We start from the raw sequence: 23,470 nt of genomic DNA on the forward strand, positions 1-23,470 counted from the left end.
AGATTCCTATCGACACCTAATTTGTCTCTTTTTTCCCCAGCAGATTCAGAATATGTGGCTATTACAGCACTGCTGCAATTTTAATCTGAATCCCATACTAAGCAGAATGCAAAATTCTATTTAAGAGGAAAAGTTGAACATTTTGGGAGCTCCTTAAAGAACTATGGGATGTTGAGCAGCAGCTGTTCAATGTGTAAATTTGGCTTAATCCCACTGGGCTGGTTCCTGACTCAGTTTATGTCTTCAACTATTAAGTGTTACCAGTGGTTATGATATTTAAAGATATAAGTAATAACCTGGTTTGGCAAGAAAGATTATTACCTTCTTAGCAGTGGGAACAGGCAAAGCCTACAGAACAGTATTTCCAAAATACTTACCACAGTTTGATGGTTGACCTGGATCACCTCATCACCAGCATGGATTTTCTTACACTGATCAGCAGGAGACTAAGGACAAGAAATAATTATTAACTTGAGATGGGGGTGTGGAGAGGGGAAGGGAAAAGCAGATATTAAAACAATGGATGTTGAAGGAGGCAAGAAATCTGTGTCCCAACAATATTACTGTCAGCAATAACTAATTGTTCATATTTATGAAAACTGTATTTATGAGAAACTATGTTTGTTCTGGTTACAGAGGGAGATTTGATGAAGTCACTTAGAATCCCTCTTCCTGGGTGATGAGCACCTTTTTTGCCTGGCTCAACTATTCCAGCTTCTCTACCTCTCTGCAGGGAGTATGAGCAGTCACAATCTTGCAAGGAATATGCTGAGGAAATATACATCACATAAAAGGAAATCTGTTAAATCAACAACTCCTGAGCTTCCTGCACAGTCAGGTTTAGGTCACATGCATGTGACAGAAATGCTTCACAGACAAGTTTTACTGCTTAAGGGCACTGAAGGGATCCTACAAATACTACAGCTCCAGCACCTCCATTAGTAGCTTGGCCATTATAAAACAGAAAGAGGTAATTTAGAAATGGGTAATGTCAGTGACTGACTCTTCAGGAGATTTTATATATGTATATATACATACACAGACACTCTACCATATATAGCATACACATCATTTTGTGACCACTGAGCTGAGAAACTACCTTATCCTAAGTGTGGCTGCTTTTGATCACACTAAAATGGATTCAATCCTATCGCAAAGCTACTTGAACATGGTCAGCTGCTATTTAGAAAACATTTTTAAATGCTTCAGTGAAACCAGATCTTAAATCTGTGAGACATGCAGGAAATCAGCAGTCAGGCTCAGCAGCAGAGAGCTGAGAACTGATGGCAACTTCCTTGCATTGTGCCCTGGCTTACAGGAGTGTTCTAATGGCACTGGGTACACTGATTGGAAATTCCAGAGAAAATAACCAGAAAAGAATAAAAGAGGTGGGACATCAACTCAAGAACAAAGTCAGAGTGTAAGTCAGCTCTTAAGGAAACAGACCAGCCAGGAGACTTGGAGAAAGTTGCTAGATATGGAGTCAGAGAGAGGGGAGGACAGATTGTCCCATCTCAAACAATGAGTTAATTATTATCTTTTCAAATTAAACAATGGCTTTGAGGTCAATTATCATTAAAAAAAAAAATTTAAAAATTGCTGAAATGCCAGAAATTAAAGATCTTTGAAGCTTGTTTATCTTCACATGTAATTTCACTTTTGGAAAAAAAACAAACCCAAAAACAAACAAACAGAAAACCCCAACCATGCAGCAACTTTTTATGTGATGTTATTTCAAAAAAGTTTTGACATCTGAAGTTTACTTAAAAATAAATATTATAGTGGCTGGCAATTTAGTAAATCCTCCTGTGAATTTCTATTATAAATATATAAATATTTTCCCTCCAAATAGCATTATGCTTCTAAAATGAATTAGAATTACAGTAAAAACGGGGGATTAATTATAGTGTGAGTAACTAAATCTATGAACAAAATCTGCTGCACCATAATCAAGATGCATCATCCACAAGTTTCAGGACCCAAGATACATGCATTGTTATTTAAAGTCCTTTAAACACTGTCAATGTAATTAATATTAAAAAATACAAACTAATTTTAAGTTCAGCTTGCATTGGACTTGTCTGCACACACTGTGACACTTAACTCATGAGGTTAAGTGACACTAAGCTCATGGGCTTGAGGTCTCTAAGCACTGAGTGACAAAAACTATCATGCAATACTATTTCACAGATATAAATCCTGTAGAACATGTCACACCTGAAGCTCCCCTGCAGGGCCAGCACTCCCCTGAGGCACTGCCAGCCAGTACTACCTGTGGTAGATACACAGGGCTAATTTTCTGCTTCTTGGGTGTCAGCAGTACATAATTTCAATATTAGCTTTATAAAATCTGAACTTGTAATTTACTCAGCTAGACACTACTGAACAGATCCAGGAGTGAATGAGAAGAGTGTGACTAAAGCACCACAAGAAAAGCAGAAGGGATGGGTCCTATTATGAAACCTGTCACTGTAATTACATTGGAGCAGCTGAAGTCAACTCTTGTTTTTTGAGTTGTTTTTTTTTAAAATAAGTTTGTAATTATGAATTGCAAACTAACTAACAAGAAAGACATTTAGCAACAACTTTGTTATTGTTGTCACACTGTGTAGGTTTTCTATGATCAGTTATAGTGATTGATGTGCTGCAGCATTTTTGTGTGCTTTTGGTTCAGATTTGCCAAACACTTCAGGGTCTACAAACAAAACAAAAATGAAAGCATTTTTCTGGGTCTCCTCTGTATTTTAACTACAGATGATGGAAAATAGAATGTTGCTTAACTTGTTCTAATACAATTCCTTCAGGAAGGGTTATTTTCCTAAGAGAACTTTTTATGCACCCTCGCACAATAGTGAGTTGGACGAGTTGGATTAATTAACTTTTTTTTTCTTAACATTTTCAAATCTTCTGTTCCTTTTCACTCCTGGACCAAAATCTGTTTGCCTCTTTCCATAATTTCCTCCTTCCTTGTGCTGGTCCTGTCAGTGGTTACTCCTAACTTTCTGGTTTAGAAAAGATTATTCTATAACTTGCCTGATACTGAATATATCTTAAGTTACCTTCCCCCATTACCCATATTTCTTACATCCACCTCTACTGCTGATATTGTAACTATTTAAAAATATATATTTTTACTATTTATGTGAGACTACTGATGATGCTTTTACATGAGAAAAATTTAATAATATAAAAGGAAACACTTTTGTACCAGAGAGAGCAGATGGATGAACACTATAAAAAAGGTGTGTTTGAAGAACCATGAAGTGCTTCAATATTTTCATTTTATTATAGTGTTATTGCTCATTTCAAAAGTAGTTTTCTATGTCTATTTTCAGGGGTTCCAAAGTTTTGCATAGCTAATATACGTAAAGAAATGTTAAAAGGCATTAATAAAAAGTGGCTTCATTTAAAGGAAGTTTTCACATTAAAATTGCATTGCAGAAATACAGAAAAAATCTTGTATGCATCATAAAAGTCTTTCAGAATAAAGCAGCTTACATTTTCAGTGGTTCCTGTAATTACATGTAGTCCATCATATGTTGATTTGATATACATTCCCTGGGGGAAAAAACCAAACAAGGTAATTAACATTTGCAGGAAACAAATCATGTTTGTATGATAATTAAAATAGTATGTTTAGTTCAGTTTAAGGATCATAATATTTGAACAGACTGGAAGGAACCATGGTCAATTAACATTTGCTAATCTAAGTTAAACAAACATACATCAAGACCCATTATAAACAGTACAGTTTTTCTCACTTAATGCCTTTTTTTTTTTTTTTTTCCAAACAAAATTCAACACTGAGCATCAGCACAACATCTTCATTGACAGGATACCTCAGCAGGTATCTACCTCAGCTGTAATCCTCACACACCAAGCCTGAAATGTCAGTGAGACTCAACTCCTGGTGTTCTTGCTTCCCAGGAGTAAGGTCAGAGCTTCAGCCCTCTCCATACAGTAAGGCTGCACATCAAATTTTGAAATCTAATTGGTACATTATGCTGCTGATTCATTATTCTTGCAAAACTTTTGTATCACCTTGTGCTGTCAAAATAGAAGTTTGGAGCAAGAAGAAAAAACAATTTGCTCAGAGAAACCAATTTCAACATTTCTGACCATGAACTGAGATATGCAGTTCCACGGGATGGAACTTGATGAAAAAAAGAATGCACAAATTCCTCTTCCTCCTCAATTTTCCCATCAGGATGCTAAAACACTGGAAGGGGTGGCCAAGACTGTGTAATCTCTGACTTGGAGATGACCAAAACTTGACAGGATGAGGCTATTAGTAACCTGCTCGAGATGGATCTATTTTGATTTTTCATCATGAGGAAATGTGACTTCTACCTTAATGTAAACTGATTCCATTTCAGCAAGTTTACCTTTATTTAAAATCTTTAACTGGCTAAAATTGATCAGGTTGCTTAACTCTGCTGCATAGGATGCTCCACTGTAGATTTTACTCACCCTGACTATCTGTTCTCTTAAAGGAGACTCCTTGATAAGCAGTTTATTTAAATATTTTAAGAGAAAATTTAATATCACTGTTCTAAAACCCTCCTTGTTTAGACAAGATTCATTCTCCACCTATCTAGACTAAGATTAAGGACAAAAAAATAACAGAGCTGAACTTTTTACTGAATTTCACCACAAATTTCTTTCTAAGTTCTTTCTAAGTTAGCCTTTTGGTTAGCTTTATGTATTTTAGGAAAAAAAAAATCAAATTACAAATTACAAAAAATCAAATTACAAATCTCTTAAATATGCCACCTGAGAGCCATAAAAACTGACTAAACATGAAGAAATGGTACATTTTACTATCTGCTCTTTCATCTTCATTACTAAACTCTAAGAATAAAATACATTTAAAAAATGAGCAATTTTAGTGAATGACTCAGTTTTAAAATTCTCCTATGCAGAGCTTTCATCCTTGTTTTCCCAAATGAAAAATCATGAAAAACTTGTTTCTTATTGACCACTGGAGTAGCACTTTGTCTTGCTGACATATCTGGATGTCATGAAAATCTTGAAAGATTGCATTCTGTGTAAAAAGCTATATTTTTCAATATTATTATTTTTTATTTGTATAGTTCAGAGTGCAAGGTATTTTATAAATTTATATAATTTCACATAATTATATAATTTTTCCCCTAGCATATATAAATTAACAGCTCCAACAATATTTTTCCACATGGGAGGAAGTTCTGAGTATAAAACTCAAAACAAAAGTGAAAATATTCTCACAGACACAGTCACTTTTTTAGCACAGGAATTTATTTCAAGTTTGTAAAAGTGATAGTTTAAAACAAAGTTTTGCATTCCAGACATCATTTACAGGCTGATCATGCAGTGCACTTCAGATGTAAGTGGTATTACCATACCCACCACTACAGCTCAGGAGAAAATGTGGTTTCCAGTCTTTACAGTTGCTTTTTTAATGAAATGGAAAATATATGGAAATTCAGTGGCTAAATCAGGAAAAAGAGGAAGCAATTTTACTGGTATGAGCAACTGGTACAGCTTTGGAAGGAATGGAACGAGAGGGGAAAAAAATCCCAGTATGTTTCTGGAGGGCAGTAAATGCCTGCAGAGAACAGGATGCAAACACAATTACCAGAGGTTGGAACAGAACCCAAAATCTGTGCTGCTCAATGCAAATTCTTTTGTCCAGCAAACTGCTATTAAACTACCAGCACAGAGTGTGCTCTGCAGAATGTGTAAGATAAGAAAATTTTGCAATAAAGCAGACTGAAAAAAAAGAAAAAAAGGAACTATAGAGAGGGAAGAAAGAGAAGATTATAAAGCTCATAAAAACATGGGCAGAAAGTTAGAAAATACTAGAAGTGAAGATGCACATTCAAATGACATATGGTCCCTTTGTGAAAATGTTTTATGATATGAGATTTCTTTAAGCAATTAAACACACAAACACTGCCCCCACAGGAGTTCTGACTCCTTGTAGTAACTTCATGGACTTGGACCTCAAAATTAGCTCACTTTATGGGCAAGCTTATGCAAAGTCTATAAGATTTCAAGCTCTTTTGTTGGAGAAATAAGAAGGCATATAATAAAAGCAGTTGGGCAGATGGAGTTTTGAAAATAGAGAAAGACTCTTAATTAAGTCAGCTGAACATCATTCCAGATAACTGAGTTCTTATCTAAATCTCAGAAATTTACAACACATTTTTCAAAGGCAAATAATTGTGCATTTTCTAGGTACCAACCCTGCATGAATCTCAAACTAGAAAACTAGAGTTCAGCTACACTTGAAACCAAGACATTCTGTATTGGGAACTTATGCTGGAAAAGTAACAAGTGTGCTGAAAAATTGTATGGTAGACCTCTGGAAAGGAGATATTTAGGGCTTTTGACACAAATTGCTCTGTGCATTAGATTCCTAGCTATAAAACTCAAATAACAGTGTCATTTTCACAAGTGTGTTGTGAGGATGAATTAACAAGTGGCTGTGAAGCACTCAGAAGGCCATATGAAAAAAAAAAACCAACCCCTCACGATGAAATTAGTAACTCAGGGAATGCAGAGCTTTGCTGGAGTGTGGTAAATAAGACCTCAACCCCTGTACTGAATGATAAGGATAAAAATGGAACTCTGAATACTTTCCATTCACTGAATAGCACTCATTTTTCTCTTGAATGGAGCAGAGATCCTGTGGAAAAAACTGCTATACAATCATGAGAAAGCCATTTGTAATTCATTAGTCTGTTCTATATTTGATTCTGAATAATGTTTTCTTTCCCTTTTCACACGATTTTTCTTTTATTCCCATTTACAGTCCTTTTTCATCTTTTTTTTTTTTTAAACAGAAGACAGCATCAGCAAAACTGATGATAAGGAACTTTCCAACCTAACACATAATGCCTTCACAATTAGGTACAGGAAGTTCAGGCATTCACTGTGATTTCACTTCATCTAAAAAGAAAATATAAAAATGTATGGCCAATTTTGATTGCAGTATTTGTCTCCCTCATGGAGAGCTACACCATGACTCTTCCACCCAGAGTTAGAGTCTCAGGCCTTGTCTGCTGGGTGTTCTGTTAGAAAAGAGAGTGGTCCAGAGGAAAAGGAGGACCATGAGACAGCCAACACCTCTCATCTTGGTCTCCCATGCCTTAAAGTTTTAAATCAGACTCCAATACTTTGTGAAAAGCTACTTAGAAAGTCCCCTGTTCACACCCAAGATCTTCTGATACTGCACACCATGGAACACTTGAACTCAATACAGGATATACCAGCTTTGAAGCAGGTTCCACTCTTTCTGTTCTCCCCCAGTCTGTCTTCCTGTCCTCCATCCAAAGCTGCCACTGAATGGGAACCATGAGCAATGCCACCTCCTGCTTGAAATGTTCATCACTTTGAAGGAAAACACATCCTACCTGTGCTCCTGTTCTCTGTAGTGGATTTTCCTCCAGAAAAAATAAATTTCTGGATAGAAGGGAAAGCAAGACAGAGCCAGCATACAGTAGTTTTATTGCAGGCCAGAAGCACTGACAGATTTACAGCATATGAACTACACAAGCTGTAAGTGATACTGACCTGTTATTTCCTTGAAATCCCTGCATTAACCCAGAAATCAGGGCAAGAGGGGGAAATGGGCCACAAAGGGAAGATATTTGGCCACTGGGATAAAGCAGCATAACAAGCAAATTGTGTCTGTCTTGATGATAACATTCTGGGCTAAGCATCTGTGATGCCACAGACTAAAAATGAAATGTGTTTTACACTGTTGTAATGTTCTTTATTGAATAATCAATCTAACAATAAAAGTAAACTTATGTAGTCATACAAATGCCCTCATGTTATTAAAATACATCATTCTCAAATGAGGATGCATAGCTCAACGTAATTATGCTTTTGTAACTTTGATAGGATTCCCCATGGGATGTTCACTGCTATTCAGTGTCAGAACAAAGACCAAGATATTCACATGTAACCATTCTGCTCAGTGAGCAACAACTTACACATAGAAGGGATTTATTTTGCTTCTAGGAAGATGCTTCTGAAAGTTTTATTTGAACTTAATCATTAGGGAGGCATAAAACTATTTTTATGCCTTCCTCAATAATTTTCAAAGCACATTAATGATATTTAGTTTATTTTATTTGCAGATGCATGTATTTAGGGATTACTTAGGTGCATTCTAAAAATTGCAATGTGACTATCAAAGGAGTACAAGTTTTCTGTAGCTGCTCACACAGCTACCAGTTGCAGATTAAGTCCTAGATAAAACAAGTTCTGATTTTTAAAAACAATTACAACCCCTTTATTTAGATAAATATTAATTAAATAACTTTCAAAAATCCATTCCAGCTTACAAAAAAAAGTAGGACACTGCATGAAAATACATTTTGGCCTCTTAGCAATTTAAAAAAAATAAATCACCCTAAAACCCTGAGGCTTGTATTCCATATTCTAATAATTAAACTTTAAACTGCTTTGCTACTTACCAAACCCTCACTGGGCATAATGCTGGTGAGATGAACTACCTCAAGATGTGCTGATTGTGACACCAGAGAATCAGATGAGAGGGAAATGATGTGGTCACAAATCCCAGACAAGGTTTTACACTACAAAGAAAAACAAGTCAATACAACTCCTCATATCAAACAGAGTATTGGTGAATAAGTTCTTATTCTGAGAACTAGTTTAGAATAAACATGTAAATTTACTTCTTAGCACTGTAAAAACTACAGGTATATGAAAATCAAGAAGAGGAGTTTAAGGGTACATAAAATATTCATGAAGTTCCAGAAAATGTACATGCATGCACACAGTTCTTCTGATCAAATATTTTACTGTGCACTGATAATATCTGTGTATAAATAAAATGGGAGTCGAATGAAATATGCAAAATTAAAGTCTTTATACACCAACTTAATAACCTATTTTAGCTACCAAATAATGAGAGCAACCCTACCAACACTACTAATGAAGTGAATTCTGCTCTGTGCAGCTTAGAAAGTCTTCACTTTGTTAAAAACTTACACTGGCAGTAAAGTGCCTTAGTTAATCCATTTCCTGAAGGAAAATTCTTACACATCTTTGAACACACCCTTTAACTGATATTCTAGAAGACCTCTACTATTTTATGTTATCCTGCCTTCCAGCTAAGGATCTCAAAATCTTAATGCCAATCCATCTGAACACCTTCAAAGTAGGAACCTCACAGATTGCAGCAGTGATACTGAAAGACTGAATCTGTCAATCAGAGGCCATGGATCAGAGAGGATTTGGTCTGCACCCTCAGAGAACCTTTATGTGTGAAGATTTATATCAAGTTTTCAAGTGTCACTTAAAGCATTCCTCCAAAAAGCCTATGCCTAAAAATATTTGAACCTATTCTGCAAGCATTCATTTAGATGAATTTCAGAATGGTTTTCCTGTTGAAGTTGTGCTGTTTGATTCTATTTTCCTTTGGGGACTATACTCTCATTTTCCCTAATTATAGCAAATTCCAGTGAAATCCCTTATGGGAAGAAGTTTTATTTCAGGCATTTGCAAAATCACAAGGATTTCTAATATCTCATTTGACACTATACATATGAGTTAAACAAATAAAGTTGTCACAATGAATAAATTAACTGACTGAATTTATAGGATATATTGCCATTCACTGTACGGTTACTCATCTGGAAAACCAAGTACAGCTCTGGAGTGCTGGATGGGGTGTTTGTATTTTGTATCAGCTGAAAGATGCAAGCATCCCATGTAGGCATTCCTGACAGCATCAAAAGGCCACCAATACCCAGAAATATTTCTAGCAGTTTCAACTTTGGTTCAGACCCCCTGAACAAATCTTTAGGTCCTGTCTTCTCCCACCAGAGATACAGAAACTGACTCCCTCAAAAAATAGTTTGCACTGCTCCATATGAGCTGATGGCTGACCCTGTCTGTATTTGCTTTCATTCAGCTTTTGAATATATTATTATGATTTCATATTGAGGGCCTCTAAGGTCATATGTACAGATTAGATGCAGACTGAACAACACTTTCTACTTTCTGATGTAATGTTTTAACTTCACTCTTGCCACATGCAAATCACTTTCTCAGTAAACATTGCAAAGGAATAAACAGCAAAAAGTTTCCAGTCAGATTTCCTCTTACGGATCTTTAGGATTTCTTTATGATTCAAAAAGATAATTAAAGTCTAAGCAGGATTTTAGCACCAGGAAAATATTAAATGAAATTATATTCAAATAACTGAAAATATCAGTTTGCTGTAGAAGTAGTTACAGCAGATACACCAGAGGCCAGACACCAGCTGTGCCTAATGCAAAGGCTGAGATGGTAGAAATGGGAGCGGCTGAGCAGAATTTATGAATAACAGCACAGGGTCAGGAAGTAATGTTTGCTATGGCACTATCAAAACGAGATGAAACATTAACATATGCTAAAGTATGTATTTTTGGCATTAAAAAAGTAGAAAGGACTCGTCTTGCCTACTAGTTCCCAACCCACAGAGAAGCAAAGTGCACACTCTCCAGATGGCGCAATGGACTTAAGAAAACCTCAAACCAAAATGGGTTCTTCATGATATTCTGTACCTGTTGAAGAGGAATTCTACAGACAGTTTCACAGGCCATCCAACACCTAAAACCATTTATTAAATTTCCCTCGATGGGCAAAACCAAGAACAGAATCTCAAGGAAACCCTTCATTTGTGAACAATTCAATACAAATTATGCATCACAAGAAGTACTTTTAGTATGGCAGCCACTGCTGGGTCAGGGCACTAAGAATAAGTTAATGTTCTCTATTTACTGCCAAGAGAAAAAGCAGCTTGCAGGTTTTAATTTTTAATCATCATAGTTATATTATATTAGTATAAAGAACTGACTCAGTCCCAATAACCACATTTTGCTGAAGAAATATTGTAAAAAATGAAACCTGACTCTCAGACACACAGTTTAAGTGATCCTGAAGATCACACATCTTCAGAATTTTTCTTCTCTACCTTTCCAGAACAGTTAGAAAAGTCAAAAGTAACATTCCTGCTAAAAGTCCATGTACAGTTAGAATTGTGGGTTATAGGATGTCTGTCTGTATGTGTCCATATCTATATTCACATACCAAAGCCCTGAAGATTTCCAGTGCTTTTAGAAGATGTTTTCAGAATCAAGTTTGCAATAGCAAGCTTTTTTTCTAAAAGTCACTGCATGCTTTCTGAATTTAACAGCACATCAATGTTTTACAACAATTTTTAATCCCCCTAGAAGCACAAGATGTGTAAAAGGCTTTAAAAAAAAAAAAAGTCAGGCACTTGGATAGAGCTTGTCAAAAGCTTATCTGAACTTGTAAATCCTTTGAGATTTCCCTTTCACCATAGGTTTTAAGTCTATCTCAGTATCAGTACAAGTTTTCAGTGCCAGTACCAGGAAAATAGAGAGTATTTTAGCTTAAAGGCCAATATTTAATCAATAACTTTGTATAAAATTCTTCCATCCCCCTATGCCATTAGATTTTTTGAGTGCTGAAGGCACAAAGTGCTGTCTGAAAATCAGTGCAGTCAGTAATGCCCCAGGTCTGATGCATCCACTGCTGGAATTCCACACCAGCAATCCTAGTAAGAGTATTACACCAGTAAGAGTATTGTGAAGCTTCTGAAACAATCTGAGAAGCCTAATTATGTGTTTGTAATTAACTGTACGTATAACGGAGACCATTGCTCCAGGGAACTGTATGGAAAGGGAAAGTGAGTATCAGTCCTTGCCTGCTAAAATAAAGAGGGATAAGTTAGGGAATAGCAGAAGCAAGCTGAGTCTTTAAGCCTTAAACTTGAAAGACTTCCAATTTAGGAAAGAAAACAAAGGTTTGGTAGGCAGGGTTCTGAAAGGAATGACTCTGTCTTCCACAAGTGTGCAGAGAAAGTGGGAACAGAATATTGAGTGAAAAAATATTTTATCAGCATAATTTGGGCAGAGTGTCTCCATTTCTTTCCATTGACCCAAAAAGGGACATTTTGGAGTGTTAAATCTGGAGCACTGGGGCAGTCACTGAACTGACTGGTAGGAGGCACAAGCAACTTGCACTGAACTGTTTGCAGGAGGTCACAGAACATGTGAGCTGATCTCTCTTTTGCTGATCTTGAAAACAAGTTTCAACTTTTTAACTATTTGGTCTTATTTAGGAAAACTAAGTTTCAGCAACTGATACAATTCATCAGAAGTTGTGTAAAATATCCTATGATAGTTTTAATTAAAAAAAAAGAAAAAAAAATTAAGTTGATGAGGCAGGATTAGAGAATACCAAAGCAGACTACTTAGATTACTTACCACATGAAGAATTTTATTTTCTGTCTCGTACACTGTACAATCCTGTAGTAAAAAACCCAAAATAATTAATGAACATTATTCTGCATTTCCTAAGGAAGAATGCTTTATGCTGATCATTATCTCTTATAGATTTACTCATTCAGACAAATAATCTCTTGAGGTTTGTCACATCCAAAAGGTTGCTTTACACTCTTAGGAAACTTGACTTCTCTGGTGGCTGCTTAACCTCAGGGATCTATTTTTCTTCAATACTAGCAGCAATATAAATGAAGTGAAGTAGAGGGGACAGATTCGTGATGGTGAGAAAAAAGTAACTGAATATAATTAATCTGGCATGTCAGAAATTCAGTGAAGCACAGAGCAGGAGATACACTGCCTAGCCTTAAGTCAGGCAGAATATTTGTTATTCTTCTTCAAGTTGTGTGGGGTGTGGACAGTTGTATTAAACCCACCACTAGGTTTGTTATGTAACTGCAAATCATGGGAAGGAAGAGGGAAGAGAATATTTTTGCAAGTACAATACTAAAGATATTAACCTTGGGCTGTGTCTACACTGCCCATTTGATTTGCTCCAGCTTCTGCTCCGAGGCTCTGATTGCCTTCACCATCCCCAAAAGACCACAGGAATCTTGTTTCTAATGCCATAGTGACCCTGATCATTTACCTTCAAGTGAACTCGTGGTGGATAACAGAAAAATCATGCTGGGGAATTGCAAAATACTTCTCCAGTTGCTATGCCACTTTGCAAAAACCTTTTTACAAAGCAAGATAAGGATTTCAGGAAATACATGTAAATATGGAGGTATGACAAGTGAAAAACTGCTTTGGTTATTTGCCTTTTTTCCTTGAATATGTAAAGTTTAACTTATGGACATACCTAAAAGATTCCCTCAAGTAACTTAAGGTTCCTTATAGTTCTCAAGATTTCCTCTCCCCTGGATCTTATGCCAGCAATAATGGTCAATTGTTCTAAACAACCCTTGAAAATATTCCAACATCCTCACTGAATTTACTCTAGAAGTAGACTGCCTACAGGACCAGTACCCTGTAAGAGGAATAGCAGCCAATTGGCACATCCCTGCTCCTCTTTTGCAGCAGCTTAAACCCTTGGTTCTGTCCCATCTACTGGGGATATGCTTGGTTCTAGAACCTTCTTCCTTGGGTGCTTCTTTGAGAACCTCATCCATCAGCCCACCTGGAGCTGCTGCTTCAGCCTGGCTGAGATCTGGAGAACATGCAACCCTCAGGCCCTCAGCTCTAAGGGTGATGTTTGCTTTGGAGGATTATAACACCTTTGTAGAGAAATTAATTTCTAAGTGAATACAGTTTAAAGATTATTGTCATAGAACAGGACAGTTAAAAACCAGAAGATTGTGAGGAACACAGAGAAGAATTTATATTAGCAGCTCATGGTCAAGTATCCCTTTGATGTTTTTTCTGTGCTCATACTGCTATTTTCTACAGCACAAAAAAAGAAGCCAATTAGTCAGTTTGGTTGGCAATGCCCAAGGCAGTCTCTTTCCTGCAAGTTTTACACACTTCAAACAGCACATCCACCATCTCTTTTTAACCCTCCAAGAACCAAGAGAACAAAATGATCTCAGCAGGGCTTCCAGATTGAGCTCAGAGCTAATGGTCCTTTTTAAATTATTCCTTTAATTTCTGTGCTAGAAATACAATATGAGCTTCATTCTGAACAAGCTTAATTACTTCAGGTCAAAAAACAGAGGGCTTATATACAGTAAAACTGAAATTTTACTGTTTTGTAGAGCAGAATTAATGTTAGCTATACTTATGTTGCACATTCAAGATTACATTAGCATTAAAAATGTTAATGGCTTTGGGAATCCTTCCAAAATAGATGCATATTGACTTTTTTTTTTTTTTTTTTTAATCTACATCAGACTAGTTTAACTGAGAGGTTAAAAGCACTTGCTATACTATACTAAAATATTAAGATATGTAGGTCACAATTTTCTTCTGATTTATTTTCCCCTGTTACAAAGCAATGCACTAGGGATCTCATTAAAAAAATATCTTCCAGGACTGACATTTATAGGATGTTGATCTATTTTTCTTAGAAAATGCATAATAGTTATAGTGTTATTCTTTCTGCATCCTCCATAAGCAAGAGAACATATCAAAATGTTTTCTCTTAGAGTTTAAAAAAGCCTCATCAACAAATCAGTAGCTGCATTCTATTTCCCCTCTGTAAAATGGCAAAATACAGGAATTATAGAAAGAACCCCAGCAGCAGTATTACCTATAAGCCAGTTTCTGCACTTTGCAGAGCATCCTGCCTTTCAAGGGAAGGGTACCTTCATGACTGAGAAAGTAAAACAGCATTCTTTTGAATATTCATGAAGACAAAAGGTCACTAGGACTCGTGTTCACCCACACTGTATTCATAATTTTAGTTGATAATTGCAAAAGAAAATTAAAAAAATGAAAATATAACTGAAATTAGCAGATGTCATAAAGAATGTTTCATGAGCAATCTTGGGGACACTTGACTAACACAGAAAAATACTAATGCATGAAAAATATTTAGTTTGCTTAGTTCCATAAAACAGCATGAGTTAAGTCAACTACTGAAAAGAAACTGAGACCCTATAAAAGAGCAGCTTGGAAGAGAAAATAAAATCTTGTTTTGTTTGCCAGTTGGATGTCACTTCCTAACAAAACACTGCAGTCTGAATGGTGGATATGACAGAACTGTATTTTAAACATATTGCCTGCATATATAAAAATCAAGCTTCTGGATTTGCTACATTAAAAAGGATGAGATTTCTCTGAAATTAGCAAACATGCCCCAGTAAATACACTAAAATAACTTATTTTAGTTGGTTTAATTATGGTAAGGTCTCAATCATAATCTATATTTAGAAAAGTGTGAACAGATGTTTGATAACAAAATGTTCTTTAGAAAGTGCAAGCAAAATAAGATTGAGGGACTGAAAGCTGAAGTCTGCAAAGTTGAACCTGAAAATAACACCCACGTTTTGAATGGTAGTTGCTGTATCACAGGAGAACTCAGGTGGAAGGGACCTCTGGAGGTTACCTCATCCAAGCATGAGCTCAGAGGGAGGCTAACTTAAAAGTTAGATCAGGTACAGGTAAGTGCTAAGAAACAGCAATTTCTATCAATTGCAGTACAAACTACATAGCTTTTAAATCACATATTACAGCCTAGACACAAAATATTTGACTGAAAATAAGGTAGAAGTCTGTGATATGGTCTCTAAATGTATCTCAGTGAGGGCAATTGACACTACCAAAGGGGAGAACAAGCAAAATTTTATATGGCTTTTGTTGGAAAAAAAATTAGCCTGATTTTTGCTGATGTTCTTTGGTAAGACACAAGTTGTTTTAGAGAATGTTTGCCCATGCTGCTTCATGCATGTATCAAAAGGCTCACGTAGAGGTTTAGGCATCTTTGGCATAATTAGGAAAAAACAAACCAGAAATCCAACTTCTACTAGAGCAAGTGAACTCTCTACTCAGTGGAAAACTATCCCATGACTACATTTTGTTAACAAAATCTCAGATTTGTTCTTCCACTGTTAGCCCAGTTATCTTTCTCCCAGGGTAGCCTTGACACTATAGCATGATCAAATCCAATACAGTTCAATTAGCCTGGTGAATTAATTTTCAGAGCAAAAATGAGGGCTAGTCTGCCTTGAAGACAGACTCCAAGCTTGACTTCACAACGAAGCTAACAGAGAGCTCAGACATTTGCACTGCTCTGATCTAACATGGGCTTTTTTGCACTTTATCATCAAGAAATTTTGATGGGACCCTGAACCTCAAAATCAGGATGGTTCTGCAGCTGTCAAGTATCCCACATCCGACAATAAGATTAAGAAAAGACAAAACTTGACATTTAACTGACCTAAAGAACTAAGTATTTTTCAGCTTGGAATGTTGTAGACTTTATGATAAAAGATAGATTGGTTTTAAGTTGTCAAAAGGAGGACAGCTTTGAGAGTGGAGTTAAAGAACTGAAAAAAAGAGCCAAACTATTGCTGGAAGAGACGACCTGAGTTTCACCTGCCAAAAGCAGTTAAATGAACAACAGCAGTGGCTGTAGCAATTCAAAATGATTCTATTTTTCACCTTTCACTTTCACAAAGTGCAAAAGCAGCTGAAGGGTGGAATCAGAACCCAAACTTTTTATACTGTGGAAAAGTTCATTTTGCTTAGTCTGTAAATCAAAAATAGCCTAGTGCTATGAACACCCTGTAAGAGAAAGCTTAATAAAGATACATAAATAATTAAATGCTTGCATAGGGATTTTAAACTAAGAGAAAAATATCTCTGCTTTGGACTGCAAAAATGCAGAAAGGACAAAAATTCTGCAAGAAATAAAACAAAGTGTTCTAAATTAAGGATAATAGTGTGAAATAAAAAGACTGATATTTACCAGCCTTAGTTCTTTTTTTTTTTAAATTGAAGAGAAAAAGCCAAAGTTTGCAGGATGCTACTACTCCAGGAAGGCTTTTAAATTAAATGAGTTCCATGGGTGGTATACTGTGAGGTTACATGGAAACCCACAGCACAAGGGCAGGGCAGGCAGTGGAACCCATGTGTTGGAGGCTGGGCCAGTTTAAGGTGATTACAAACAGCTTCAACTAAGATTCCTCTTGCTTTCCCTCCTACAGTACCTTCATCTTGTGTTTTTGCTTCATCCAGAGACAGCTCTGACAGTTCTCTAACCTCAGCATGTATTCCAATAACACTATTTTGTCCCTTAATATTTTTAGCCACTTACAAGAGGAGAAGTTCATGGTAAATATTTCTGAAACTAATTTCCACTTAGTCTTCCCATAGCTGTGTGTCACCTCTTGTCTTGCTTCAGGAGCACTGCCAGAGACTCATTATTTGTATATTATATGTAGCACTACAGACTAAATAAATTAATTTTATGCACCTGTGGATTGTACTAAATTAAAATTAATTAATGAATGACAGTGATGGTAATACTACCCCCCTTATCTGTTCCATATTTGGTTCATTTAATATTATGAATATTTCATGTTATTCACTAAACATCTTTCATGTAGCTGTCTCTCCTTTAAGTGAGGAACCCACAGCACAAGTTCTTGATATATTTGTATGCATTATAGAATCTTGTCCCTGAAAGATATCCTTCATATTTTAATCTGTAATACACTATGAGCAGCAGCAAAGTTGTTTCCCACTGTGGCTTTGTTCTTTTGTTGCATGGTGGTATAAAACCCAACATGAAATTCTCTACTGAAAAACAAAGTGGATTATTTTTAACCTCACACTGTCCTTCAATCTCCCCAGACACATGAGGGTAAATAAAGCAAAAAAATCTTCCTGTCATTCCCAGAGAAAGAGATGATGCAAAGAACAGAAAGGGAATGCTGAAAGAATTTTGCTGGTAAAGTAAAAGGTTAGCAATGCTTTTACTGTGGCAATTTTTAAGCCAGTGGCCTCTGAGTGAAGATAACCAGCCCTACCTGTTGCACAATGGTTGTTAGTTCCAGGCACAGTTGAACAATGTTGTTTTTCAGCAGTGAGTATTCTGTCACACTGACAAATGGAGACCTGTGACAAAGCAAGGATAAGGTTATAGAGCATTAAGGGTTATAACTCCTGTTTAAAATATAAGGAGATATATGCAATTTAGAGATCAGTTCTACACAACAGAAGTATGAAGCAGATAATCATGACAGTCTCCAGCACCAAGCTTCACAGCTTTTGTATAACATGACTTTGAAACAAGAAACAACATAGGCAGGAAAGATGAAAACTGGATTTTGGCCAGAATATAAGTTGTTATGTTGATGGAAAGTGGAAATAGGAGCTGCCAAATAATTTTAAGTAGTCAAGATTTCCTCTGTACAGCTCATTAAAAAACCCAGAATGTCTAGTACATCACTCTTCAGCAGCAGTTAGCACCTTAATTCAGAAAGCAAAGTAATGCTTATTTAGTCACCAACAGCTTCCTGCATGCTTGGATTTTCTTCAGGCACTCTGCATTCTGGCTGAATCTGACCCTATTTGAATTTATAAGAACTGACAAGGTCATTGCCCAAGAGAATATGACTGCTGGCATTAGGTTAGGAAGATGTCACCAGGATTATACAAACCCTGTAGAGGAGGGTGATTCACTCTCTCTGGGATTCCTAAGGTGCCTTCTATACATTCAAGAGCATTCAGGTTTAGGATGAAGCTATCCATTGCTGTAACTCCAGAGAGTAAGAGAAACGAAAGGTAAATGCTCTGATGTTAGTTTATATTTTGGTTTCTGTCTCTCCAGAATTCATAAATTTATCATAAAAACCCCAAGCAGTGGTCGATGGTTGAGCATTAGGCAACACCACAAGTGTCATTAATAATCAATTCTATTCTTGATATAAACTATAATAAAAATTCAATTTTCAGACCAAGCAAGCAAAATAATTTATTTTGGATATTCTTAATTTTTTTGGTCAGCTCCAGCTTTTTTCTCTGTTTTTGATAGCATTTGATTAAAGCTACACAATGTTTTCATTCTTACCCTTCTTCCTGAAATCACTGATGATATTACCACTTGTGACAGTAAGATGTCAGCTTGGAATAACAGAGAAGTATTAATTTTGCACAGAATCCTATCAGACTGAAAAGCATCTGAAGAAGTAAATAAAGAAGACTTCAACATCCTTCTGCCAGAAAAGGGGCACATTTGAAAAACTCACAAAAAAAATTTAGAGCTAGAATTCCAGAACTGGAATATTTCAATTTTAATATTTCAATAAAAGACTACAAGAGGAAAAAGAAAGAACAAATAGAAAAGAACCCAAAAAAGTCTTCTCATGCATAAGGGATTGAGGAATAGTAAATTACCTGTCCAGCCAGGCTAGTAAGTTCTTGGCAGCACCAATCAGATCAACTACAGAGGTAAGAAAATCATTTGGCAGTCGTCTGGAGGCCCTGCCATCATAATGGCCACTCCTCCTTCTACCCGTTATAAAGTTCTGAAGATTTTTGGCTGAGGCATTCAGCTTGTGAGACAGAGTTCTCAGGTTTTCAGTCTCCAAACCGTAATTCTGGAGGGAAAGAAGAAGACAGACAATTAAGTGAAATAGGTTGAAGAATCCCCACCTACTGGGTCTCAAGGTCTTCCCAGTTTTCTAAAGCAAAGATGAATCAGTCTGCTCTCTCCTGCCTGCAATGGCTCAGGGTTAACAAACCATTTGGTGTATTTGTCACCTCTGGGAGAAGGCCTTTAGCACTGGATCCTCTGCACTGGATCTCAGTCAGATTTGTGTCAGTTCCTCTACTAACAGAATCACAGAATCATATCAGGTGGAAAAAACACTTCAAGATCGAGTCCAGCCATAGCCCAACTCTACCAAGTCCAGTGCTTAAACAGTGTTCCAAATCACCACATCTTACATGTATTTTAAACACCTCCAGGGATCGTGATTCAACCACCAGTGTTTAATTACTCCTTACTCCATAGTCTAGCAACCGCAACGGTGGTTCAAGGGTTGGACTCGATGATCTCTGAGGTCCCTTCTAACCCAGCCAATTCTATGATTCTATGAAGTTTCTCCTAATACCCAATCTAAATCTCTGGTGCAATCTGAGGCCATTTCCTCTTGCCCTGTTTTTTGCGCCCAGGGACCAGAAAGCAACCCCCGCTTCAGTGCAGTCTCCTTGGATTGTACAATCTCTCCAAGTAGGTTGGAGAGAGTGACAAGGTCTCTCAGCTTCCTTTTCTCCAGGCTAAACATGTAATAACTTACCCTTAGCAGAACTTTCCTTTACTTACGCTTGGAATAAGGTATAAAATTTTATATGGCCGTGGTGAGAGGCAAAGGAAAATTCCTTCCTGACCTCTGCTATTGTTGGTGAGCAGCTGTCCCATGTGTAATGCAATATGGGAACAGTCACATCAGGTCAGAGCAAAGCTGTGAGATGTGTTACTCCTGGTTGCTGTGGCAGTGCAGGGCAGACTGAGCACAGGGCAGGCAGGAGGTAACAGCTGTCAGGGGTTCAGAGCCTTCAGCCAGAGACAGTCTCTTCATATTTAACAGTTCTTCATGGATTTTGTTCCATTTTTCTGATTCTGATGGGGGAGGGTGGAATCTAAGTGAGGCTTTCCACATGTGAGTCCCTTTTCCCTTCACATTCTTCATCCATGTCTACATATTTTTATTACCAAATCAATTTGCCACTTGGAACCATGTAGCAAGCACAAAGATATCTCAGGTTATATATATAACTGTATGTATATATATTTATACACTTCACTCAAATTCACTTAGAAAGTCTCAGACTGAATGGAAACCAGATTCCCTGCTGCCACAACAGGATGTAGCATATGAAAGAATTTTCTGAACATTTAAACAAAATTGCCTTTTAGAGTGTGGATTGATTGCTACTCATTTCAGCTATGCTTATCAGAGGATAGCTGATGATGAATATCACATGTTAATTCTCCTACCTAATCTTTCTCAAAATAGAGGGTAAAAAACCACAGACACTACAAAATCTTTCTACTAATAAAAAAAGCTTATGAAAGGATTGTATGGAAGTCAACCAAAATAAAAACAAATGTTTGGTAAAGTTGTTTGGACCACTTCAGGTGGTCCTTAGGACCACACATTCTCTGCTGGCCATTCTCCCTCTAAAAATTCACTCTGAAAAATAAATCAAGCCCCAGCCTCCAACTTAAAAGGCAACCTGCAAGGAATAGAATCAGATTGCTACCATTGTTAGCTCTCTGTAAAGAATTTAGATTTTAAAATAATTTTAGATTCCAAGGACAGAATTAGTCAAGGAGGCTTAGAAGCATCCAGTTTAAGACTGAATAGTGAAACAAATAAAAGTCACACTGGGTTAGCTTTAGATGACAACAATTCTCTCTTTTCCAGAACACTTTACAGTTAACAATGACTTCACTAAAGTAAGTCATCCTATTTTGAAACAGTTTAGTTATAAAACAAAGTTGTGTTTGATATTAGTATGCCCTCTGTTTAATATCTGTGGCCTTTCTTTTACTGAAGCACTGAAGGAATTCTCTCCCCTGCTCTATTTTTTCCCAACTTTTACTCATGTCAGAATGAGTAAATGGATTTATTGAGAGTATCTACCAGTTAGCAACCATCAAGGCAGTGCTCAGTTCACCCTCAGACAGATTTTCATTTTGCAAACTCCACACTGCATTGCGAGGATAATAAACCAGATCCTCCTGGTTCTATTTCCGAAGCTAACCTTGCTTATCCTTGTGGAAGCAAGCAGAAAATGTTTCTCCCAATAATTCATTACTGCATAAAAGCTTTAGAAACCTCTCAGTTTGCTTTCAAGAAAAGCCAAGCAGGAAAGGAAAGAATTTGACCAGTGAATCTATAAAAGCCTGTACACTTTTACCTGAGTCTGTGTCTGATTTTTAACAAAAGAAGTCATTGCTCAAGTCATTGGAAAACACAAAGAACTGAACAGAAAATGTGCTTGAGGAAATCCTCTGAGGGAGCTGGTTCTTTGTGTCATCTTAAAGTTCATGAAAGTTTGTAAAGTATAAAAGCCAAAAAAGTGGCTTTTTTGCCACTAACTGGCAACCTCAGCCAGTGTCAATATAAAACTTAAAATATTGCAAAGCATAGATTAAATATGTTTATAAAGATAACCAGGAGATGGAAGGAAATCCTTCAGCACAGTGCAGGTGCAGGCTAGTGGTTCAGCTGAGACTTCACAAGACACAATAAACGGAGAAAAGATTAAAATATTACAAGAATGACAGTGAATCAATATCTCCCTCAAAGACAAAGATTGCATCTCTCTGGATGTAAGCTTGCCTCACATCCAAGAACTTAATTTTTAAAAGAAACTGGGAAAAAATAACTGGGAAAAAATAATCCTTCAAAGTCTTACCTTCAAATACCTCACCCTAATTTCCAGGGCCAGAGCAGCACAGGCTCCATGGGAACTCCTGCACAACCCCTTTGCTGGGCAGAAGCTCTGGTGCAGTAAAGTCCCCCCCAAAAAACTATTGCAGGAAGGCAGGGGCTCTTGCAGGCCTCCCAGGTCAGCAGCTGAGGTGGTGGGATATAAAAGATGTTGCTCCAGAGGAGGGAAGGGCTAAGGGGTGAGCAAAGACACACATTTGAACCCTGTTGATTATCATTCTGTGAATGTGTTTGAAAAGACAGACGGAAGAGTTGCAGTTTATGATAATGAGTGAGTAGGAGGGCAGCCTGGTTCTGTAGACATGACACTGCAAGTATCCAGAGCTCTTCTCATTCCTGTAGGCATCTCATCTGCAGGATGCTGACTGAGATCGTCTTAAACCCGCCAGACAGCATCAGCATCACAGCTGCCATAGCAGCCTTCAGTTTTCACAGCTATATATTCTGCTCTCACTGTGTTAAATATGTGCTGTTAGTTGCAGACACACCATAGAAATGATGCCCCTGAGCCTGTAAAATTCTGTTTCCTGGCAGGTAATTTCCTTCTTGCACTGTAAATCCTAGATATAACTTCTGTTTTAAAAAGAAAGAGGGGAGGGGGGGGGAGAAGAAAAAGTCTCTAAAAGGGACTAGAGGGTGCCATTAGCACAGGCAGGATTGTTTTTCATACAAGAGTAGGGTTAAAAAAAACCCAAAACCAACAAGCAAGGTTTGGTTCATTCCCTAGTTTTGTTTCATGATGCTCAAGATTGTTGCACACTCACTTTTTTACCAAATTCTTAATGGAAATGGACTTACAGGTTTAGAGAAGAAGCATTGACTAATGAAGCAACTCCAAAGAACCTCACAGCCACAGAGTTAATCACAAATTTGTCATGAAATCTGGATCATGAAACTGTTCAGTGAGAAGAGAAAGTAAACTAAAGGCAACCTCACTCCATTTCAGTAGGATGGGCCTGCAGGAAGGAAGAGCCACAGCAACAGTAAATCTTGAACACAGAAAGATGTGACTGGTAAATCTAGTAAGTATTTACTTAAGCTTCTTCCTGTAAAAACACTGTTCTAACAGTAAATAATTCTGTATATCCACTGAGTATAATATATGGTAGCATTAGCAACTTAACACAAAGAAGAGGAAGCTGGAGATTATCTGATTTGTGCAGTGACAGACTGATGCAGAAGTAAATTTTAGGTTGGAGCTCAGCAGTTCTTGATGTCCTATTTACTGACAGGAGCTGGAAAGTAGGATTCCAA

The 23,470-nt window shown here is 37.0% G+C and overlaps 1 protein-coding gene across 1 annotated transcript in view; it reads right to left on the bottom strand.

Annotated features, from left to right (window-relative positions):
• LOC103528412 (connector enhancer of kinase suppressor of ras 2) overlaps positions 1 to 23,470 on the bottom strand; it is a 155,775-nt gene that overhangs the window by 57,738 nt on the left and 74,567 nt on the right. Inside the window, exons 3-8 of the mRNA XM_030449060.1 lie at positions 19,149 to 19,351; positions 17,780 to 17,867; positions 12,294 to 12,335; positions 8,469 to 8,588; positions 3,499 to 3,558; positions 378 to 446 (exon numbers count right to left, since the gene is read on the bottom strand). Coding sequence (XP_030304920.1) covers positions 378 to 446; positions 3,499 to 3,558; positions 8,469 to 8,588; positions 12,294 to 12,335; positions 17,780 to 17,867; positions 19,149 to 19,351 — 582 coding nt within the window. The remainder of the gene's footprint in view (positions 1 to 377; positions 447 to 3,498; positions 3,559 to 8,468; positions 8,589 to 12,293; positions 12,336 to 17,779; positions 17,868 to 19,148; positions 19,352 to 23,470) is intronic.

The sequence above is a fragment of the Calypte anna genome, chromosome 4 (assembly GCF_003957555.1).
Source record: "Calypte anna isolate BGI_N300 chromosome 4, bCalAnn1_v1.p, whole genome shotgun sequence".
In the NCBI taxonomy this organism is placed as follows: Eukaryota; Metazoa; Chordata; class Aves; order Apodiformes; family Trochilidae; genus Calypte; species Calypte anna.